Genomic DNA, 18,706 nt, shown 5'->3' with positions numbered 1-18,706 from the left:
GTTAAATTAGTGTCTCTCAGTGTTAAATCTGTAAACAAAGGTATTTCAGGTCTTTGGTCAAAGCAAATGTCGTTTAAATTAAGAATTTACACTTTGTGGCCATCCACAGATTAAAATAGGAGTTAGTAAACTGCGGCCCACAGACTCGGTGTTTTGGTACAGCCTGCATCTAAGATAGTTTTTCCTTTTTAAGGTGTTGTTAAAAAAACAACCAAAGAAGAATATGTGACATAGACTTAATGCGGCTTGCACAGCCTGAAATATTTACTCTCTGGTCCTCTACAAAAAAGTTTGTCAATCCCTTGATTAAAATAGAGCCTGTGGCATTGTGCCCTGGAGAAAGAATATCAGTGTTTGGAGAGTATCTTCTTGGAACTGATCTGTGTTATTTAATTTTTTTGAAGTACTAGTAAAATTTATCTTTGCACTTATGCAAAATTGCCCTTTTAGAATGAGAGAATTCCTAGATTAACATTTGTCTATATTAGTAAGCAGTGATAAATTGGCTTCAATAGAACCCCAAGATTGGTTACTCTTTTTATAGCTATTTGTTCCCTGATGGACGGAATCAGAATCCAGACCTGACAGGCTTATGTGAACCAACTCCCCAAGACCACATCAAAGTGACCCAGGTGAACTTTGTTTTAAATTATAACCATATTACTAGAGCCAAGCTTTTGTATATTACTTTGCAGAACTGACAGTAGAATTATATTAAGTGATTGGAACACTTAAATTTTAAACCATTGGCTAGATTAGTGAATTTAAGTGTGTGTGGTTTCTTTTCCTTTTTTTAAATAAATTTATTTATTTTAATTTTTTTTGGCTGCATTGGGTCTTCGTTGCAGCGAGTGGGGGCTACTCTTCGTTGCTGTGCGCGGGCTTCTCATTGCAGTGGCTTCTCTTGGTTGCAGAGTACGGGCTCTAGGCACGTGGGCTTCAGTAGTTGTGGCTTGCTGGCTCTAGAGCATAGGCTCAGTAGTTGTGGCACACGGGCTTAGTTGCTCCACGGCATGTGGGATTTTCCCGGACCAGGGCTTGAACCTGTGTCCCCTGCATTGGCAGGCAGATTCTTAACCACTGCGAGACCAGGAAAATCCTGTGTGGTTTCTTTTTAAACTGTGCTTCTTAAAATAGGACCAAAGGACTTCTCTGGTGGTCCAGTGGTTAAGACTCCGTGCTTCCATTGCAGGGGGCACAGATTCGATCCCTGGTCTGGGAACTAAGATCCCACATGCTGCAGGGTGCGGCCAAAAAAAAAAAAAAAAAAGTAGGACCAAGACTAGGTGCTTTCTGTTTTAATTGAACACTGTTGTGACACATTTATACAAGCAAAATTAGTATTAAAAGTAACAGTTTTCAATTTTCCTGTTTTTAGCATTTACAGTTGTAGTCATTCATTCAACAAATATTTGCAATAGGCTGAATAATCTCTTAATTTCTTTTTAATCAAAGGAACAATATGAATTATACTGTGAGATGGGCTCCACATTCCAGCTGTGTAAAATATGTGCTGAAAATGATAAAGATGTAAAGATTGAACCCTGTGGACACCTCATGTGCACATCCTGTCTAACATCCTGGCAGGTATGGATCCAAACCATGCTTTTTCTCAGCTAAGTAATGACAATGAAGAATTGGGGATTATATATCCTTTATGGATATAAAGAATGGCCTGGTTTGTGGGGTAGGTTCTAAACTTTTGATTCTTTTTTCGTTTCTAGGAAATGTATTTTTAGTGGACGAATATTTTGAGAACTTTCAGATGTGTCTGTTACCATCTCCTGTTTCCTTTGCAGGAATCAGAAGGCCAGGGCTGTCCCTTCTGCCGATGTGAAATTAAAGGTACTGAGCCCATTGTGGTTGATCCCTTTGATCCTAGAGGAAGTGGCAGCCTGTTGAGGCAAGGAGCAGAGGGAGCTCCCTCCCCAAATTATGATGATGATGATGATGAACGAGCTGATGATTCTCTCTTCATGATGAAGGAATTGGCTGGTGCCAAGGTAAGCTTCAGTTTAAGAGACTGTGGCAAAATCCATTATCAGTTGTGTCCTAAAGCAATAGAGCACTTAATGACATCCAAAATACAAGGATATTAACTCATAATCCTATACTGATACATATTCATGTAACCCTATGAGTAGATATTACTGTTATCCTCATTTAGCAGTGGGAGAAACCAAGGCACAGTGAGGTTAAGGAATTTGCTGAAGGTCACGCAGCTAGTAAGTCGAACCAGAATCCGTGGCCAGACATTCCGGCTTCAAGGCCCATGCTCTTATTGTCTGTATGCTAGAACTGGGCTCTATTCAGATTGCTTGGTGGAGAAAATGAAGGGTGAGTAAAAGAATTGGACCCATTTTGCTACTGTGAATAGAATATTTTCTCCTTGTCTTTTTTTCTAACGGAGTCTTGGCATTGGAAAGTTAGGTTTGGGCGGGAGAAATGAGGCACCATTAACAACCAAATAAATGGCAACTACAGTGATTGGAGGGTGATAGGAGGTACCATACAGAAACTAAACAAACTAGAAAGGTCCTAGTAAAGATGGGAAAGATAAAGGCTAAGAAAGGATGTGACCAAGTTCTGTTACGTCAGTGGTAGGGTAAAACAGGGATTTATTCACTAATTAGAAGTAAGGCAGTCATTGAAGATTTTAATAAATATAGGGCAAACGGAGGTTCTAATTTGCTGTCAGTTCTCTAGTTTGGACTGTTATAACTTCATAGGAGGCATTTTTTTGTACAAAAGAAGCTTTCTTTTATATCAGCACCTGACTGCCTGGCACATAGTAGGTGCTCAATAAATATTGAAAGGATGGATTCTATCTCTTAAATGATTGTATCCAGTGTATCTTTTCCTTTCTGTCCTCAATGCCACTGCCTTATTTCAGGCTTTTACAATCATTTGTTCGCCCCGCTTCCAGAGTCATTGATCTACAGCACATGCCTTGACTACCTCATTCCTTTACTTCACACTCTTTAATGACTTCTCATTACTTAGTGGATTAATAAGTCCATTCTCTTTTCTAGGCACTTTGCCCTGGTAATCCTTTCCACTTTGTGTTTTGTAATCCAGCAAGGCTGAACCACTAAAAATTTCTCCATGCTTTTGTCTTGATAGTTTCTATGTAATTTAGCTTAGTTTTCATTTCCTAGGAAACCTTTCCATACTCTACCCTGTTTCCCTCACCCCCAAGACCCACAAGTAATCTAGGTCTGGTCAAGTGTTTCTGGGATGCTATGAATATGTCTGCCATAGAACTTATCACCTTGTAATATTATATTAAAAGTATTTCCCGGGAATTCCCTGGCGGTCCAGTGGTTAGGGCTCCGCGCTTCTGCTGCAGGGGGCACCTGTTCGATCCCTTGCTGGGGAACTAAGATCCTGCATGCCACGTGGCGTGGCCAAAAAAAAACAAAAAAAAGTATCCGCAGGGGATTGGGTCCTGGAGTCCCAGCAGATAAAAAAATCTGCAGATACCCAAGTCCCTTATATAAAATGGCACAGTGCAATGAATACAGTCAGCCTTCCTTACTCATTTGGGTTTGGCAGAATTCAGTTCCTTGCCAGTCATAGAATTAAGATCCCCGTTTCCTTGCTGGTTGTCAGCTAACGGTATTTTTTAGGGGCCAGCTCCATTCTTTGGCTCCTGGACTCCTTTCCTCCTCCTTCAGTCATGAAGGTTCTCAACTTTTAAGGACTTATGTGATTAGATTGGACCCACTTGGATAATCCAGGATAATTCCCCTATCTCAAGACACATACCCTTAATCACATCAGCAAAGTTCCTTTTGCCAAGTAAGATAACAGATTCGAAGATTCTAGGTTTTAGGGCATGAACATCTTCCTGTGGGAGAGGGGACCATGATCATTATTCTGTCTACTACAGTCCATATAACAGAATGCTCTGCAGAATGAATTCAGTTTACATATACTTAAGTGGAAAGCTGTCAATGTGTATTAAATTAAAAAAACAACTGTATATTATATATAATATCACCTTATTTCTGTTAAAATTATTTAGTTGCAAAAGAATTATTTTAACATGCATGGGGGGAAATTTGGATGACTACACATCACATTACTATTATTTCTGAGGCTACAGGATCAGAGGACTTTCATTTTATGGTATGTTTGAATTTTTCACAGTTAACACATATTACTTTTGCAAGCTGTTTATTGTGCTAGTTAAGTAGCTCTCTTGAGTGCTATATGGGATAAGAAACCTAAGACAAAGGCCCAAGAGGAGAAAGTAGTTTTATTTGGGAAGAGACTATATATACAGGTGAAACACTATTTAATACAAGCCAGGCAGTGCACATTATCCTAAATTGTTGGGTACACAGTCTAAGTGCTTTAGGACTTTAGAGGAAAGAAGAAAATTAACAGTTTTTTCTGTAGCTAATATATATAAATGAGATTAAATTTACTCATTTAAATAAAAGTAATAAATGCATACTGTAAAAATTCAAGTAGAAAAAAAAAACAGCTTCATCTATTGTTTTGCACTTGGCTATTCTGTAATTCATTTAGTCTCTTCTTAATGGACATTCCTGTTGTTTCCAGGCTTACACATATGGACATTCTTTTGCAAGTCTCTCTGTAGGGTAAATTTCTAATAGTGGAATTGCTAGATTAGAGTATGTGCATTTAAACTCTTTGAGAGAGGAGAGGGATATAATTAGTGGTGGGGCACATGGGAATTTCAGAAAGCCATGGTGTTTCATTTCTTAGATGAATGGTAGGTTCTACGTGGGTGTTTCATCTTTAATTATTCTTTGTACCTTATAGTTCATTATCTACTTTATATGAATAAAATACTGGAATAAAAATATCTTAACTTTTTTTGGATAGACATTAAAATTTGTTCCCAATTTTTTGTCCTAAAGTCACTCCCAAAGTATATGAGACTATGAGAGTGCCTGTTTCATCACATCCTAGTAGCTTGTTGTTGCTTTGTGCTGTTTGTTTCGTCTTGATTTGTTTTTAAAATAGTGAATCTACTTTTTAAAAAAATCCATGTGATCAGTGCACTTGGATTTTTTTTTTTTTTTAAGTTTAAAAGAATTGCTAAAAGGCTTACAGAAATGTCAGTTCCCTGCTTCTACCCCCTCTAACTCCTGTGTCCCATTCAGATTTTTCGGTTCTTAAAGCTTTTCCTTAACCATATACTATACTGCTTTCTCTTGATTCTGCAATATTAGTTATCTGTTTAGAAAAGGATTTAAATGTCTTGTCTCCCTCCTTCCTACTCCCTATCTTCCAACTATAGTTAATTTGAATGTTTTTTGGTTCTGTCAGTATTCAGTGTTTAAGTGATTTTTGCTCCCTATTGTATCAAGTAATATACTATAATGTGTTGATAATTACTTTTGCTTTCTTTTACAACCTTCTGCTTTTCTGAAATAATTGATTTGCTTTTATTTCCTTAGTGTTCAGTTTGTACCTGTCACTACCACGTCTTACCAAACATCCTCTTGATATGATTTTCTGTGGAGTAAATTCTATTAACATATTAATATAGTAGATATTATGTAATATAGTATACTAATATATGAGAGTCTGCCATGTTTTGGCTCCAGTCTGGACTGGTTTTTCGCTGGGTGTGCTGCATTCCATGTCACCCTGAGGTGTCTCCCCTCACCATCATCGTGGGACTTCATTGCCTCTCCTTTGTGTTGGAGTGCCTGTTTCTTAACTCCCATGTTTTTATGTTTCTTGCTTTAACTTCCTTATTTGGGTGGAGTATGCCCTCAAAATAGCTTTCTGTGAAAAGGTGAGAGGTGAAATTTTTGAGACGTTTGATATCTTAAAATGTCTCTATTCAACCCTCAAACTGACTAGGTACAGAATTCTAGGTTGAAAAAAAAATTCAGCTCTATGAATTGTTACAGCCTCAGTGACTTCTAGTTTCTAGTGTATTTTTGCTCTTTAGTACCCCCTTTCCCTCCATCCTCAGAAGCCTTTAGGATATTTCCCTTATCCTTGATTCCCTGAAAATTTAAGTGTTTTACTGGTTGGTTGATTGGTTATTAGTTTTCTTTTCTTTCTTTGGGCTAGCTATGCAGTGAATGCTTTCTATATGGATATTTATGTCCCTTAGGTCTTAGAAATATTCTTGTATTATTTCTTTGATAATTTCTTCCCCATATGTGCTTTTATCCTTTTCTGGAACTTTATTGTATGTTGAGATAAAAGAACATCTCATGGGTCGGTTATGATATTGAAACATGAATTGAAGAATATGATTAGCTCAGTCCTCTGCCCTTTAGGAATGAGAAGGAGGGACGGATGGTGGGAGGGATCAAAATAGGCAGAGAGGGCCTTCCAAATTGAGAAACAGCTTGAACAAAGTTAAGGAGGTAGGAATTCCAACACAGGGCATTATGGAAAATGCTGTTGGTTAGGGAGACCAAATTAGAGAGACCTGAGAAAGCCAGGCAGGAAAGTGACATTTTGTGACATGGGAAAGTGGAAGTTACTGATGGATAGTTTTTGAACCATTAGTGAGTATTTAAGGATGGTTAAGCTGGTAATGGTGAGCAAAATGATTTGGTGAGATAAGAAACTAGAAGTTGGGAGAATCACTAGAAGGGGGTTTTAATAAATCAGGTCTGAGGTTGGTAAGTAGAATGAAAAGGAAGATATAGATATGAGATTATTTTATGGAAAAATCAACATGATACAGTGACTAGATATTGATGATGAAGTGACAGTTAGTTTGACTAATAACTTTTCACTTCCTTAACCCTTGAGGTGTTTAGCTGCTCATGCTGCATTAACATGGAGCCCGTTTTCTTAAGCATGAGTAAAAGCAAGTAGCTGATGATGCAGCCTTTTTTTCCCTCGTTCACCTCCCAACATTAATGATAGGACTCAGTATGGGGATGGTTGTTTCTCTGTCATCTTACATAAGTGCTTGTAGTACATATTTGCCTATTTTCCATCTATTTTGCTTTTAGGGAATGCAAATGTGAATTAGTATTTTGTATAAATTCTTGTATATCTCTTGACAGCTTACTTGGACAAGCTTATCAGCTACTCATCACCCTGCTGTAGGCAGGGAAATGGAAAAGGTTATACATTTATTTGTTTCTTTTGATTTGGCACCTCAATTTTTAGAATACAAATTGACAAAAAAAAAATTATCCCTTTTAATTACTGAATTGAAATAACATTTCTTTGGAAGAACTAAAGATGCTTTTTAGTAATACCATTGATCATTTTCTCCTATAAATCTCTCTTTTTCTTTTAATCATAATAACCCATGGAGAATTTATTAACTTTGATTTCTTTCCTCATTCTGCCCCTTAATCATTATTTTCCTAGGTGATTTGTTGAGAGGTTAATGTATGCCCCTTTCTTTTAATATGGTTTTCTGTTTTTAATCTTGAAAAGATTTTTTCTTTTTCTGAAGAGGAAAATATGGGAAATTGTAAAGTTTTCTAAAATTATAAGCTAGGAAGCTTTTTATGTAGCACAGCCTTTTCTAGATATTACATTTTGCCTGTAGCTTGCATCTGCATGGTATTTCTGTGATTGAGAGCGCCCTCTTCTGGTGACATAGAAATAATTCAGGCAGCGCTACCTTAAGCCAAAGTCAGGCTCATTGGTATATTCTGTGTTCATGTAGTACTTGTTGTGTACATCTTTCGGAGGAGTTGAGAGATGCCACTCCTCCAGACAAGAATAACCTATTAGGAACTTTTTTTTGTGTTAGGTGGAACGACCTCCTTCTCCATTCTCCATGGCCCCACAAGCTTCCCTTCCCCCAGTGCCACCACGGCTTGACCTTCTACAACAGCGAATATCTATTCCTTCAAGTGCTTCTGGTCTTGGAACTGCTTCTAAGGTAAAGCATTATCCATTTCTACGTTTTCTGATTCTTTGTTGTGGATTAGTGGAGTTTGATTGATTGCTTCCATCATGCTTCCACAGGCTCCTTCTGGCTCCCTTCATAAGGACAAACCATTACCAATACCTCCCACTCTTCGAGATCTTCCACCACCACCCCCTCCAGACCGGCCATATTCTGGTGGAGCAGAAACCCGGCCTCAGAGACGCCCCTTGCCTTGTACACCAGGCGACTGTCCGTCCAGAGACAAACTGCCCCCTGTCCCCTCTGGCCGCGCCGGAGAAGCATCATGGCTGCCTCGGCCAATCCCCAAAGTACCAGTAGTTGCCCCAAACCCTAGTGACCCCTGGACAGGGAGAGAATTAACCAACCGGCACTCACTTCCATTTTCCTTGCCCTCACAAATGGAACCCAGAACCGATGTGTCTAGGCTCGGAAGCACATTCAGTCTGGATACCTCCATGGTGAGTCCTGATTTTGAAATTATTTATCTTAATAACAAACATTCGTGGATGACATTGAATGGGTCAGTTTTGTGGTATGTTTTGTACAGGATTCAGGGATAATATTAATCCCTACCCTCAAGAAGTGTATATATTAATATGTTTGTTAATGCAATAAATGTGTTTCTGTGTGTGTATGCCATGAGTAGTATAAATAGAAAACACTTCAGTTTTAAAGAAAGGAGAGATTATTTCTAGATAGAGCAATCATGAGGGCTTATGGAAAGAGTGGCATCTGAATTTGAAGTATTCTTTCCAAAGTGGATACAGTTTTAAAATAGACCTACAATGACAGAGATGCTCAAGATGTATTGTGGGATAAGAAGTAGTTTAATTTGAGAGAAACAGAAATTTTGTGTATCAGAGTAGGAAAAAGGGCTAGAAAGGAGCATTGCTGCTAGATTAGAGCACTTTGTATACCCCCTTCCAAAAGAATTGGAATTTATTTGGTATAAATGAAGAGTACCTGAAGATTAAATTAGTGGAGTGACGTGACCAAAATGATGGTTTAAAGAGAGGAATCTAGGAGTAGTATGCAGAGTGGATTGGAAAGAGAATAGATTGAAAAAAGGGAGGTTAGCAGTCCATTGGATAAGCATGAGATAATGGGTCCAGAACAGGGGGTGGGAGAGGTATATTCCTTCTTTTGTTATTTTGTTTATGCACTCAGCAAAAAAGTTTGCCCTCACAAAGTTAACATTCCACTGGAGGAAAGATGGAAAATAAACAAGATAAGTTACAAAACATGTAAGATAGTGGATGCCGACGAATGCTGTGGAGAAAAATAGGGTGAAAACAGGATATAGGGAAAGTTGGGATGGGGCAGGCACATGGAGGGATGGGGTACAATTCTGAGCAAAGACCTGGAGTAGTGTGGGGAGTGACCTGGAGCAACGCGGGATGAGGGAAGAGCAAGTGAGTTTGGGAGAGTCTATTTGAGGAATAACAAAGGGGTCTCATATAGCTGGTACTGGGTAAACAAGGGGAAGAATCCTGGTCTAGGAGCAGGAGGGGGAGCCAGTTTAGGTCGAGGCTTTAGGGAGCATGAAACAAAGACCCCGAAAGGCTTGAAAGCAGTCAGTGGGTGGAAAAAAGGATGAAAAATCGCATACACACACATATACACATGCACACACCCCAGAGGTTTTGAACCTGGCTAACTAGCAACAGACCTGTTGAATTTGAGATGAGCCATTGAAGGAAGAATTGTCCAGTAGGTAGTTAGAAATCCAAGAAAAAGATGGAATTGGAGGGTGAAGTTGAGAAATGCTATGGTCCTTAAATGAACTATGTATTTCTTGGTTGAAAGGGAAAGGGGAGGGTAACTTAGCATTTAAGTGGCGTTTATGTGATAGGCAGTCTAATTAGTGAGAGTGGATTAGGTTTGACTTTCTGGTGGCATCAGTATAGAAAGATGTATAGATTTTTTAAGCTAGAATGGTATTTGTGCAGGCAGCCAGTTTCCTCAAATCTTTCTAGAATTAGAACAAAAAAAAAAACAAACCCATTTCCTTGGCTCTTTTTAGTACTGTCTCCCTAACCCTTACATTTGAACTTTCAACTATACTTTTGTCCCATATAATAATCCTTAAGCATGGCATTGGGGGTGAGGTCTGTGTCTGTGTGATTGTTCTTGTTATTTTGAATAGATTAAGTAAGTAAGAGGAGATACTTAGCTGTATTAAGAAGGTTCTTTTTTAACACTTTTCTTTCCAGAATATGAATAGCAGCCCATTAGCAGGTCCAGAGTGTGAGCATCCCAAAATCAAACCTTCTGCATCTGCCAACGCCATTTATTCTCTGGCTGCCAGGTAAGTTTACTAAAACTGTATTTCATACAGTAGAGTTGATACTTTTAAACAACTTATTTGTAGAAAATTTAGAAAACCCGGAAGAGTATAAAGAAGAAAATTAAAATTGACCTGTATTTCCATTATGTAAAAATTATCATGTTTCGGCCTGTTTCTTTCCATTATTTTCTTGGTGTATATGTACATAGATCAGTCTTGCTGGGGCTCATCAATTTTATTAATCTTTTCAAAGAAGCAATTTTGGTTGGGTTTTGCTTTTTGTTTTTTAAATATTTATTTATTTGGCTGCACCGGGTCTTAGTTGAGGCACATGGGTTCTAGTTCCCTGACCAGGGATTGAACCCGGGCCCCCTGCATTGGGAGCATGGAGTCTTAACCACTGGACCACCAGGGAAGTCCCTAAAAGAAATTTTTTAAAAAGCCAACCGGGGCACTTTCACAGTGTGGCCAAAAACAAAAAACAACAACAAAAAGGTCAGCAGCAATCATTTGACCACATATGTGAGGATTTATTGATACTTCTAGGGTTTCCACTCTATTCCATCAGTCTATATGCCTGTCTTTATGCCAACACCACACTCTTTTTTTTAAAAAATATGTTTTATTTTATTTATTTATTTTTGGTTGCGTTGGGTCTTCGTTGCTGCGTGCAGGCTTTCTCTAGTTGTGGCGAGTGAGGGCTATTCTTCGTTGCAGTGTGCGGGCTTCTCATTGTGGTGGCTTCTCTTGTTGCGGAGCAAGGGCTCTAGGGCGCAGACTCAGTAGTTGTGGCTCACGGGCTTAGTTGCTCCGCGGCATGTGGGATCTTCTCAGACCAGGGGTCGAACCCGTGTCCCCTGCATTGGCAGGCAGATTCTCAACCACTGCGCCACCAGGGAAGTCCCTATTCAGATTTTCTATTTCTTCATGATTTATTCTTGGTAAGTCTGTGTCTCTAGGAATTTGTCTATTTCATCTAGATTATGTAATTTTTTGGTGTACAATTATTTGTAACACTCTCTTATCCTTTTTGTTTATGTATAATCAGTAGTAATGTCCCCACTTTCATTTCGATTTTAGTAATTTGAGTCTTCTCTCTTTTTTCTTAGTCCATCTAGATAAAGTTTGTCAGTTTTGTTGATTTTTTTGAAGAACCATTTTCTCTTATTTTTCTATCCTCTATTTTATTTATCTCTGTTCTGATCTATGTTATTTCTTTCCTATTTCTTTTCTAGCCTAGGGTTGGTTGGTTTGTTTTTCTGGTTCCTTAAGTTGTAAAGTTAGATTATTGATTTGAGATCTTATTTTTTAATGTAAGCATTTATAGCTATAAATTTCCCCCCTTAGCACTGCTTTTTGCTGTGTCCCATAAGTTTTGGTATGTTGTGTTTTTGTTTTCATTCACCTTTAAATATTTTCTAATATCTCTTGTAATTTCTTCTTTGATCCATTGGTTACTGTTTGAAGGTGGGGATATTGAATAATATCCCCCAAAATGAGAAGAAACTTGGAGACCAAAAAACAAAGCAAGCAACTCCGTAAAGTACAATCATGAAGTTTATTGTGGGTAACTTATATACAGGCAGTATCAGGCAGACTGCCATCCAGAGGCATTTGCAGCTGTACTACACTTCACCGAAACGGGTACAGGGGAATTTAGAGGGGCTAAAGCTAAAGATAGAATCTGGTGCTAAAGGAGAAGCATGTCCATGGCAATAGGAACTGGGGGTTTTTCCTCACCCCCAGGGGTCTCATGCCATTATTCCTCACAGACCATTAACCATCTGTGTCAGCAAAAGGCATTCTTCCAGTTTTCATATCAGATGAAGCAAAGGTAAAAGTTGTAGGGAACTTATCTGGCTTGGGTGTATTCCTTGTGAGTAGGCTAAAGATCAGTCACACAGAGGGGAGGGGGTGGGACTGCAGGCCTACCTAAGATGGAGCTCACAAAATGGAGTCAGTGTGGTTTCAGCCACACAGTTATTCAGAAGTGTATCATTTAATTTCCACAATTTTGTGATTTTCAGTGTCACTTTTGTTACTGATTTTCTAACTTCATCTGTTGTAATCAGAGAAGATACTTCGTATGATACCTATATTTTAAGATCTATTGAGAGTTAATTTGTGGCCTAACATATTGTCTATCTGGAAAGTGTCCCGTGTGTACTTGAGAAGAGTGTGTGTGCTGTTATTGTTGGGTAGAGTTTTTTGTATTTGTCTGTTACATCTGATTGGTTTATTGTATTGTTTAAGTCCTCTGTTTCTTTACTTATCTTCTGTCCTCTTGTTCTGTCCATTATTATGAGTGGCGTATTGAAATCTCCAGCTGTTATTGTAGAGCTGTCTGTTTCTCCCTTTAATTCTGTCAGGTTTTACTTCATATATTTTACTGTCATTCGGTGTATAAATGTTTATACTTTTAAAATCTTCTAGTGTATATAATGTTCTTTGTCTCTTGTAACCTTTTTTGATTTAAATTCTATTGTGTCTGATATTAGTATAATATCAGAGTCTCTTATAGACAGCATATAATTGGATCGTGTGTTTTAATCCAATCTGCCAGTCTCTGTCTTTTGATTGGAGAGCTTAACTCATTTATATTTAAAGCAATTACTGATAAGGAGAGACTTCTGTCATTGTGCTATTTGGTTTCGGTATGCCCTGTAGTTTTTTGTTGCTTGTTTCCTGCATTACTGTCTTCTGTGTTTAGTTGGGTTTTTGTGGTGAAATGTTTAAGTTCCTTTCTCATTTCCTTTTGTGTATATTCTATAGATATTTTCCTTGTGGTTACCATAGGGATTACATTTAACATCCCAAAGTTGTAACACTATAATTTGAATTTATACCAGCTTAACTTCAATAGCATACAAAAACTCTTCTCCTTTACAGTTCCACCACACCCATTTTGGTTGTTGGTCACAAGATTACATCTTTATACATTGTGTGCCCCTAGTTCTTTTAAACGGGTTCATGAACTAGTTCTTTTAAATGCATTAGTTTCCTAAATTATGGAAAAAAAAGAGATTTGGAGTTACAAACCAAAGTTACAGTAATAGTGGCTTTTACACTTTCCCTTTAAATGTATTGCTGTCTTAAATCATTTGGAAAAAACCAGAAGGTACAGTTACAAACCATTGTTACAGTAGTACTAGCTTTTATAATTGTCCATGTACTTACCCTTATTAAAGTCTTTATTTCTCCATACAGCTAGAAATTACTGTCTAGTGTCTTCATTTCACCCTGCAGGACTCACTTGAGCATTTCTTTCAGGGCAGGTCTAGTGGTCACGTACTCCCTCAGCTTTTGTTTATCTGGGAATGTCTTGATTTCTCCCTCAATTTTGAAAGACAGTTTTACCAGATACAGGCATACCTCAGAGATATTGTGGTTTTAAGTGTGCAGTAGCATTATGTCTAAAAATATATATGTACATACCTTAATTTAAAAATACTTTATTGCTAAAAAATGCTAACCATCACCCAAGCCTTCAGCAAGTCATAATATTTTTACAATAGTAAAATCAGAGATCACTGATCACAGATCACTGTAACAAATATAATAATGAAAAAACTTGAAATATTTTGAGAATTATCAAAGTGTGACACAGAGACTTGAAGTGAGCAAATGCTGTTGGAAAAATGGTGCCAGCAGACTTGCTGGATACAGGGTTGCCACAGATCTTCAATTTGTAAAAAACACCATCTGTGAAGTGCAGTAAAACAAGGTATGCCTGTGTAGGATTCTTGGTTGACAGCTTTTTTTTTCTTTTAGCGCTTTGAATATATCGGTCCACTGTCTTCAGGTCTCTAAAATTTCTGATGAGAAGTCTGCTCATAATCTTATTGAGTATCCCTCGTACGTGATGTTTTGCTTCTTTCTTTATCTTTGTCTTTTGAAAATGTGGGTCTCTTTGAGTTCCTTTTCCTTGGAGTCTGTTGAACTTCTTGGATGTTTATATTAATCATTTTGGGAAGTTTTTAGCCCTTATTTCTTCAGATATTCTCTGCCCCTTTCTCTCTCTCTCTCCTGGGACTCCCACGATGTATATGTTGGTCCTTTGGTGGTGTTATGTCCCACAGCTCCCACAGCTCTGTTCAGTTTTCTTCAGTACTTTTTCTTTCTGTTTGTTCCTCAGCCGTGATAACTTCCATTGTTCTGTCTTTCAAGTTCATTGATTCTTTCTTCTCGCTGCTCAAATCTGCCTTTGAACCCCTCTAGTGATTTTTTTTTTTTTTTCATTTCACTTGTACTTTTCAGTTCCAGAATTTCTTTTTTGTTTCTTCTTAGGTTTTCTGTCTCTGTTGATACTTCCATTTTATTCACACATCGTTTTCTTGATTTTCTCCACATCTGCCTTTAAAATCTCATGGAAGTCACTTCAGCCAGAGCAGGAGGGGCTTGCAACAATGCTGGGAGGTGCAACAACAGTGGTTGCTGCCCCTTTGTCAGCCCTTCTGTGAACAGGAGCAGCAGTCAGCGATCAGAACACAGATTCCCAATATTTGGAGGGCTGAGTCCTTTTTGCCACCCTGGCTCCTGCAAGCTGTGTGCAGGCTGCTCCAGGAACGTGTGCACAGCTGCCTGCTATGTGGCAGGGTTGAGAATGGGTAGCTGCTACTATGCTAAGAGCTGAAATTAACAGCAATTTAGCCTCCCAGTCTTCACCTGGAAGTTACAAGCCTTCAACAGACTCTAGAGTTCCAAAATAGTTACATCAGACAACCTCTACCATCTTCCCAGAATCCTCGTTGAGTATCTGCTTTTTGTTTCATTGCTTTCTCCTCTTTATTTTATTCTTCCAACTTCCTTTAGGTTTTATTTGTTATTTTTCTAGCTCCATGAGATGCGTGCTGTATTAATTTGCTCAGGCTGCCATAACAAAATACTATCTACAGACTGGGCAGCTTAAGCAGCAGAATTTAATTTTCTCATAGTTCTGGAGGCTGGAAGTCCAAGATCGGGATGTCAGCATATTTGGTTTCTGGTGAGGAATCCTTTACTGGCTTACATGCTTGCGTAACCTTCTCACTACGTCCTCACATGGCCTTTCCTTGATACATGCACACACAGAGAGGTATAGAGAGTGACAGCAAGCTCTCTGGTGTCTCTTCTTATAAGGACACCAATCCTATTGAGTCAGGGGCTCATCCTTAGGACCTCATCCAACCTTAATTACTTCCTCAGATGTGGCCCAATGTCCACAGACAGCCACACTGGGGATTAGGGCCTCAAAAGTAATTTTGGGGAGGACACAAACATTCAGTCCATAACAGATGCTGTAGCTGCATTCCACAAATTTTGATATGTCCTGTTTTCATTATCATTCACTTCAAAATATATGGTTTTCCGTTTGTGATTTCTTCTTTGACTCATCAGTTATTTATGTGTTGCCTGATTTTCAAACATTGGAAGATTTTCTGGTTACTCTTCTGTTACTGCTTCCTAGTTTCATTCCAGTGTGGTCAGTAACCATACTCTGTGATTTCAATTTGTGCTATTTGTTGACACCTTTATTGACTAGTTTATGGTAAATTCCATACATATTACTACCTTCATTTTATAAAAATGTATATTCTGCAGTTGTTGGGCACAGCATTCTGTATGTGTCATTTGTTAATTGTATTCAACTATACTATCTTCCTGCTGATTTTTTTTTTTTAAGTCTACATGTTCTGTCAAATACCAAGAGGAGTGCGTTAAAGTCTCCCCCTATAATTGTGGGTCTCTCTTTTTTCCTTTAGGTCTATCCGTTTGTATTGTATATGTATTTAGTATATGTAATTAGGATACATAGAAATTTAGAATTATCAACTAAATGATAATTGTTTTGATTATTCCATTTACTCTCTAGTTCTGCTTCTAACCAGCCTTAGTCTGTTTTTACTTATATTAAAATGGCCACATCAGCTCTCTTGTAGTGTTTGCATGATCTTTTTCCATCCTTTTACTTTCAACTTTTCTGTGTCCTCATTGAAGGTATGTTTCTCATAAGTAGTATATACTTGTTGGCTTTTTCCCCCCTAAATCCAGTCTAGCATTTTTTTTGTTTGTTTTAAAATAATTGGAATATTTGTTCCTACTCTTTTCTCCATTTTCCCCATCTTTTCTGTGTTCATTTTTTTCTACTTTCTTTCTTTGGGATTAAAGTATTTTTTATTATACTGTTTCATTCCTTATACTCTTTTAACAGTTATCTTAGGGATTCCAACATATACCTTTGACTCATTAGAGTCTACTTTGAATCAACCCCTCTTAACACTTCCTGGACGTTTAAATTTCCCACATATTTATACTGTAGCACTCCTCATTTCTTCCTGCTTTACCACACTTCCACCTGGAATCTTTTTCCTTCTGCCCAAATAACTTCCTTTAGAGAGACGGGGTGTGGGGAAGAGAGAAAGAGGAGGGGTGTTAGTGTATCTTCTATTAATGGATTCTCTCAAATTTTGCTTGACTTAAAATATCTTTTACTTCACTTTCATTTTTTTTAAGATATTTTCACTAAACATAGTACACTTGACCCTTGAACAACTTGGGGGTTAGGGACGCTGACCTTCCCCGCAGTGGAATATCCAGATATAACTACAGTGGGCCCTCTGTATCCACAGTTTCGCATCTGCAGATTCAGCCAACTGTAGATTGTGTAGTACTGTAGTATGTATTTATGGGGAAAAATCTGGGTAAAAGTGGACCTGTGCAGTTCAAGCACATGTTGTTCAGAGGTCAACTATATTCTGAACTGGAGTTATTTTCTTTCAGCACTTTAAAAATATCATCCCACTGCCCTCTGGCTTTCATTGTTTCTGTTGGAAAGTTAGCGTAATGTTGCTCTTTTAAGGGTATGATTCTTTTTCTGACTACTTATAAGACCTTTTTGTCTTTGGATCCCAGCAGTTTCACTATAATGCGTCTGTGTAGTTTTCTTTATATTTATCCTTCTAAGGTTTGTAGAGTTTATGGATTTTGTCATTTGATGTTTTTAATCAGTTTTAGAAAGTCTCAGCCACTGGGAATTCCATGGCGGTCCAGTAGCTAGGACTCTGCGCCCTCACTGCTGAGGGCCCAGGTTCAATCCCTGGTCGGGAAGTAAAATCCCACAAGCTGGGCAACGCGGCCAAAAAAAAGAAAAGGAAGAAAAAAGAAAGAAAAATTCAGCATAGAAAATCTAAGCCACTATTTCTTTTTTTTTTTTTAAAAATTTTTATTGGAGTATAATTGATTTACAATGTTGTGTTAGTTTCAGGGGTACACTATTTCTTAAAATACACTGAGTAGTGCAGTCTCTTTCTCCTCTTGCTCTGTGACTCCAGTTACCTGAAATTTCGACCTTTTCACCACACCTCATATAGCTCTTATGCTCATTTCGTGTTTTCCATTCTTTTTCCTCTCTTTACTTGAATCTGAATAGTTTCTACTCTGTTTCAGTTCCCTAATCTTCTGTTTTGCAGTTTCTAATCTGCCCCAGAATCCATCCATTGTATTTACAGATACTGTGTTTTTAGGTCCTAGAATTTCCATGTGAATTTTTTAAAAAAATTATTCTGTAGTTTTCTAATAAAATTCTCCATCCTCTGTTTTAATGGAACATATAAATTATAATTATTTTAAAGGCCATGTCTGTTACCTCCAACTTTGTCTCTCTAGTTTGGCAAAACAACCAAAGTACTACTACTTTTTGCCTGGTTTCTCAGAATCTAGTCCCACTCATACGTGGTTTAAGGATTCGCAGTAGCTCTGGGGAAAATTACAGGCAGAATTTCAAACCTACTTCTCTACTGTTCCCTTCTCCAGGATTTTTGACCCCTCGTGCCTTGGCCCAAATTCCAATCCCTCTCTCCTCAGTCTCTTGAAACTACCTTGAAACCCCAAGTTCAGAACCTCTAATATGGGGCTTATTGCAGTGTATTCTCCTTGCCTCTGGAATCTTGGCCTCTCAAATCTTGGCTGCCTGGTTGCTCTCCAATGCCTTCTTTCTTTTGCATATTTTCCTGCTTTTATAGCTAGCTGTTCTAGGCAGACGGTTAGACAGTGCTTGTTACTTGGCCATAGCTATAGACATGTAAAATGTATATATGTTTTAGATCAAGATGTAGTATTATGTTTTCCCTTTTTTTAAACTTAGCATTATATCTTGGGCATTTCTTCCTATCAGTTAAAAAGTTCTTCAAAATCCTCACTTTATTTATTTATTTGGTTGCATGGGGTCTTAGTTGCAGCAGGCGGGCTCCTTAGTGGCGCTCACGGGCTCCTTAGTTGCAGCACGTGGGCTCCTTAGTTGTGGCGGGTGGGCTCCTTAGTTGCAGCTCCAGGGCTCCTTAGTTGCGTCTTGCAGCCTCCTTAGTTGCGGCCCGCGGGCTCCGTAGTGGTGGCACACAGACTCCTTAGTTGTGGCATGCGAACTCTTAGTTGTGGCATACATGTGGGATCTAATTCTCTTACCAGGGATCGAACGTGGGCCCCCTGTGTTGGGAGTGCAGAGTCTTATCCACTGTGCCACCAGGGAAGTCCCCAAAATCCTCACTTTTTTAAAAATTTATTTATTTATTTTTATTTTT

The 18,706-nt window shown here is 38.3% G+C and overlaps 1 protein-coding gene across 3 annotated transcripts in view; it reads left to right on the top strand.

Moving 5' to 3' along the window:
- CBL (Cbl proto-oncogene) overlaps positions 1-18,706 on the top strand; it is a 90,542-nt gene that overhangs the window by 60,146 nt on the left and 11,690 nt on the right. For 2 of the 3 annotated variants that reach the window (XM_059930216.1, XM_059930214.1), the window contains 7 exons: positions 545-632; positions 1,456-1,587; positions 1,800-2,003; positions 7,020-7,079; positions 7,724-7,855; positions 7,942-8,322; positions 10,078-10,172. In XM_059930216.1, coding sequence (XP_059786199.1) covers positions 545-632; positions 1,456-1,587; positions 1,800-2,003; positions 7,020-7,079; positions 7,724-7,855; positions 7,942-8,322; positions 10,078-10,172 — 1,092 coding nt within the window. The remainder of the gene's footprint in view (positions 1-544; positions 633-1,455; positions 1,588-1,799; positions 2,004-7,019; positions 7,080-7,723; positions 7,856-7,941; positions 8,323-10,077; positions 10,173-18,706) is intronic. The other variant, XM_059930215.1, reaches the window with a different exon arrangement.

Source organism: Balaenoptera ricei, chromosome 8 (assembly GCF_028023285.1).
Source record: "Balaenoptera ricei isolate mBalRic1 chromosome 8, mBalRic1.hap2, whole genome shotgun sequence".
NCBI classification, from domain to species: Eukaryota; Metazoa; Chordata; class Mammalia; order Artiodactyla; family Balaenopteridae; genus Balaenoptera; species Balaenoptera ricei.
The sequence above is the reverse complement of the archived record's forward strand: the minus strand, read 5'-3'. Positions and strand labels throughout refer to the sequence as shown.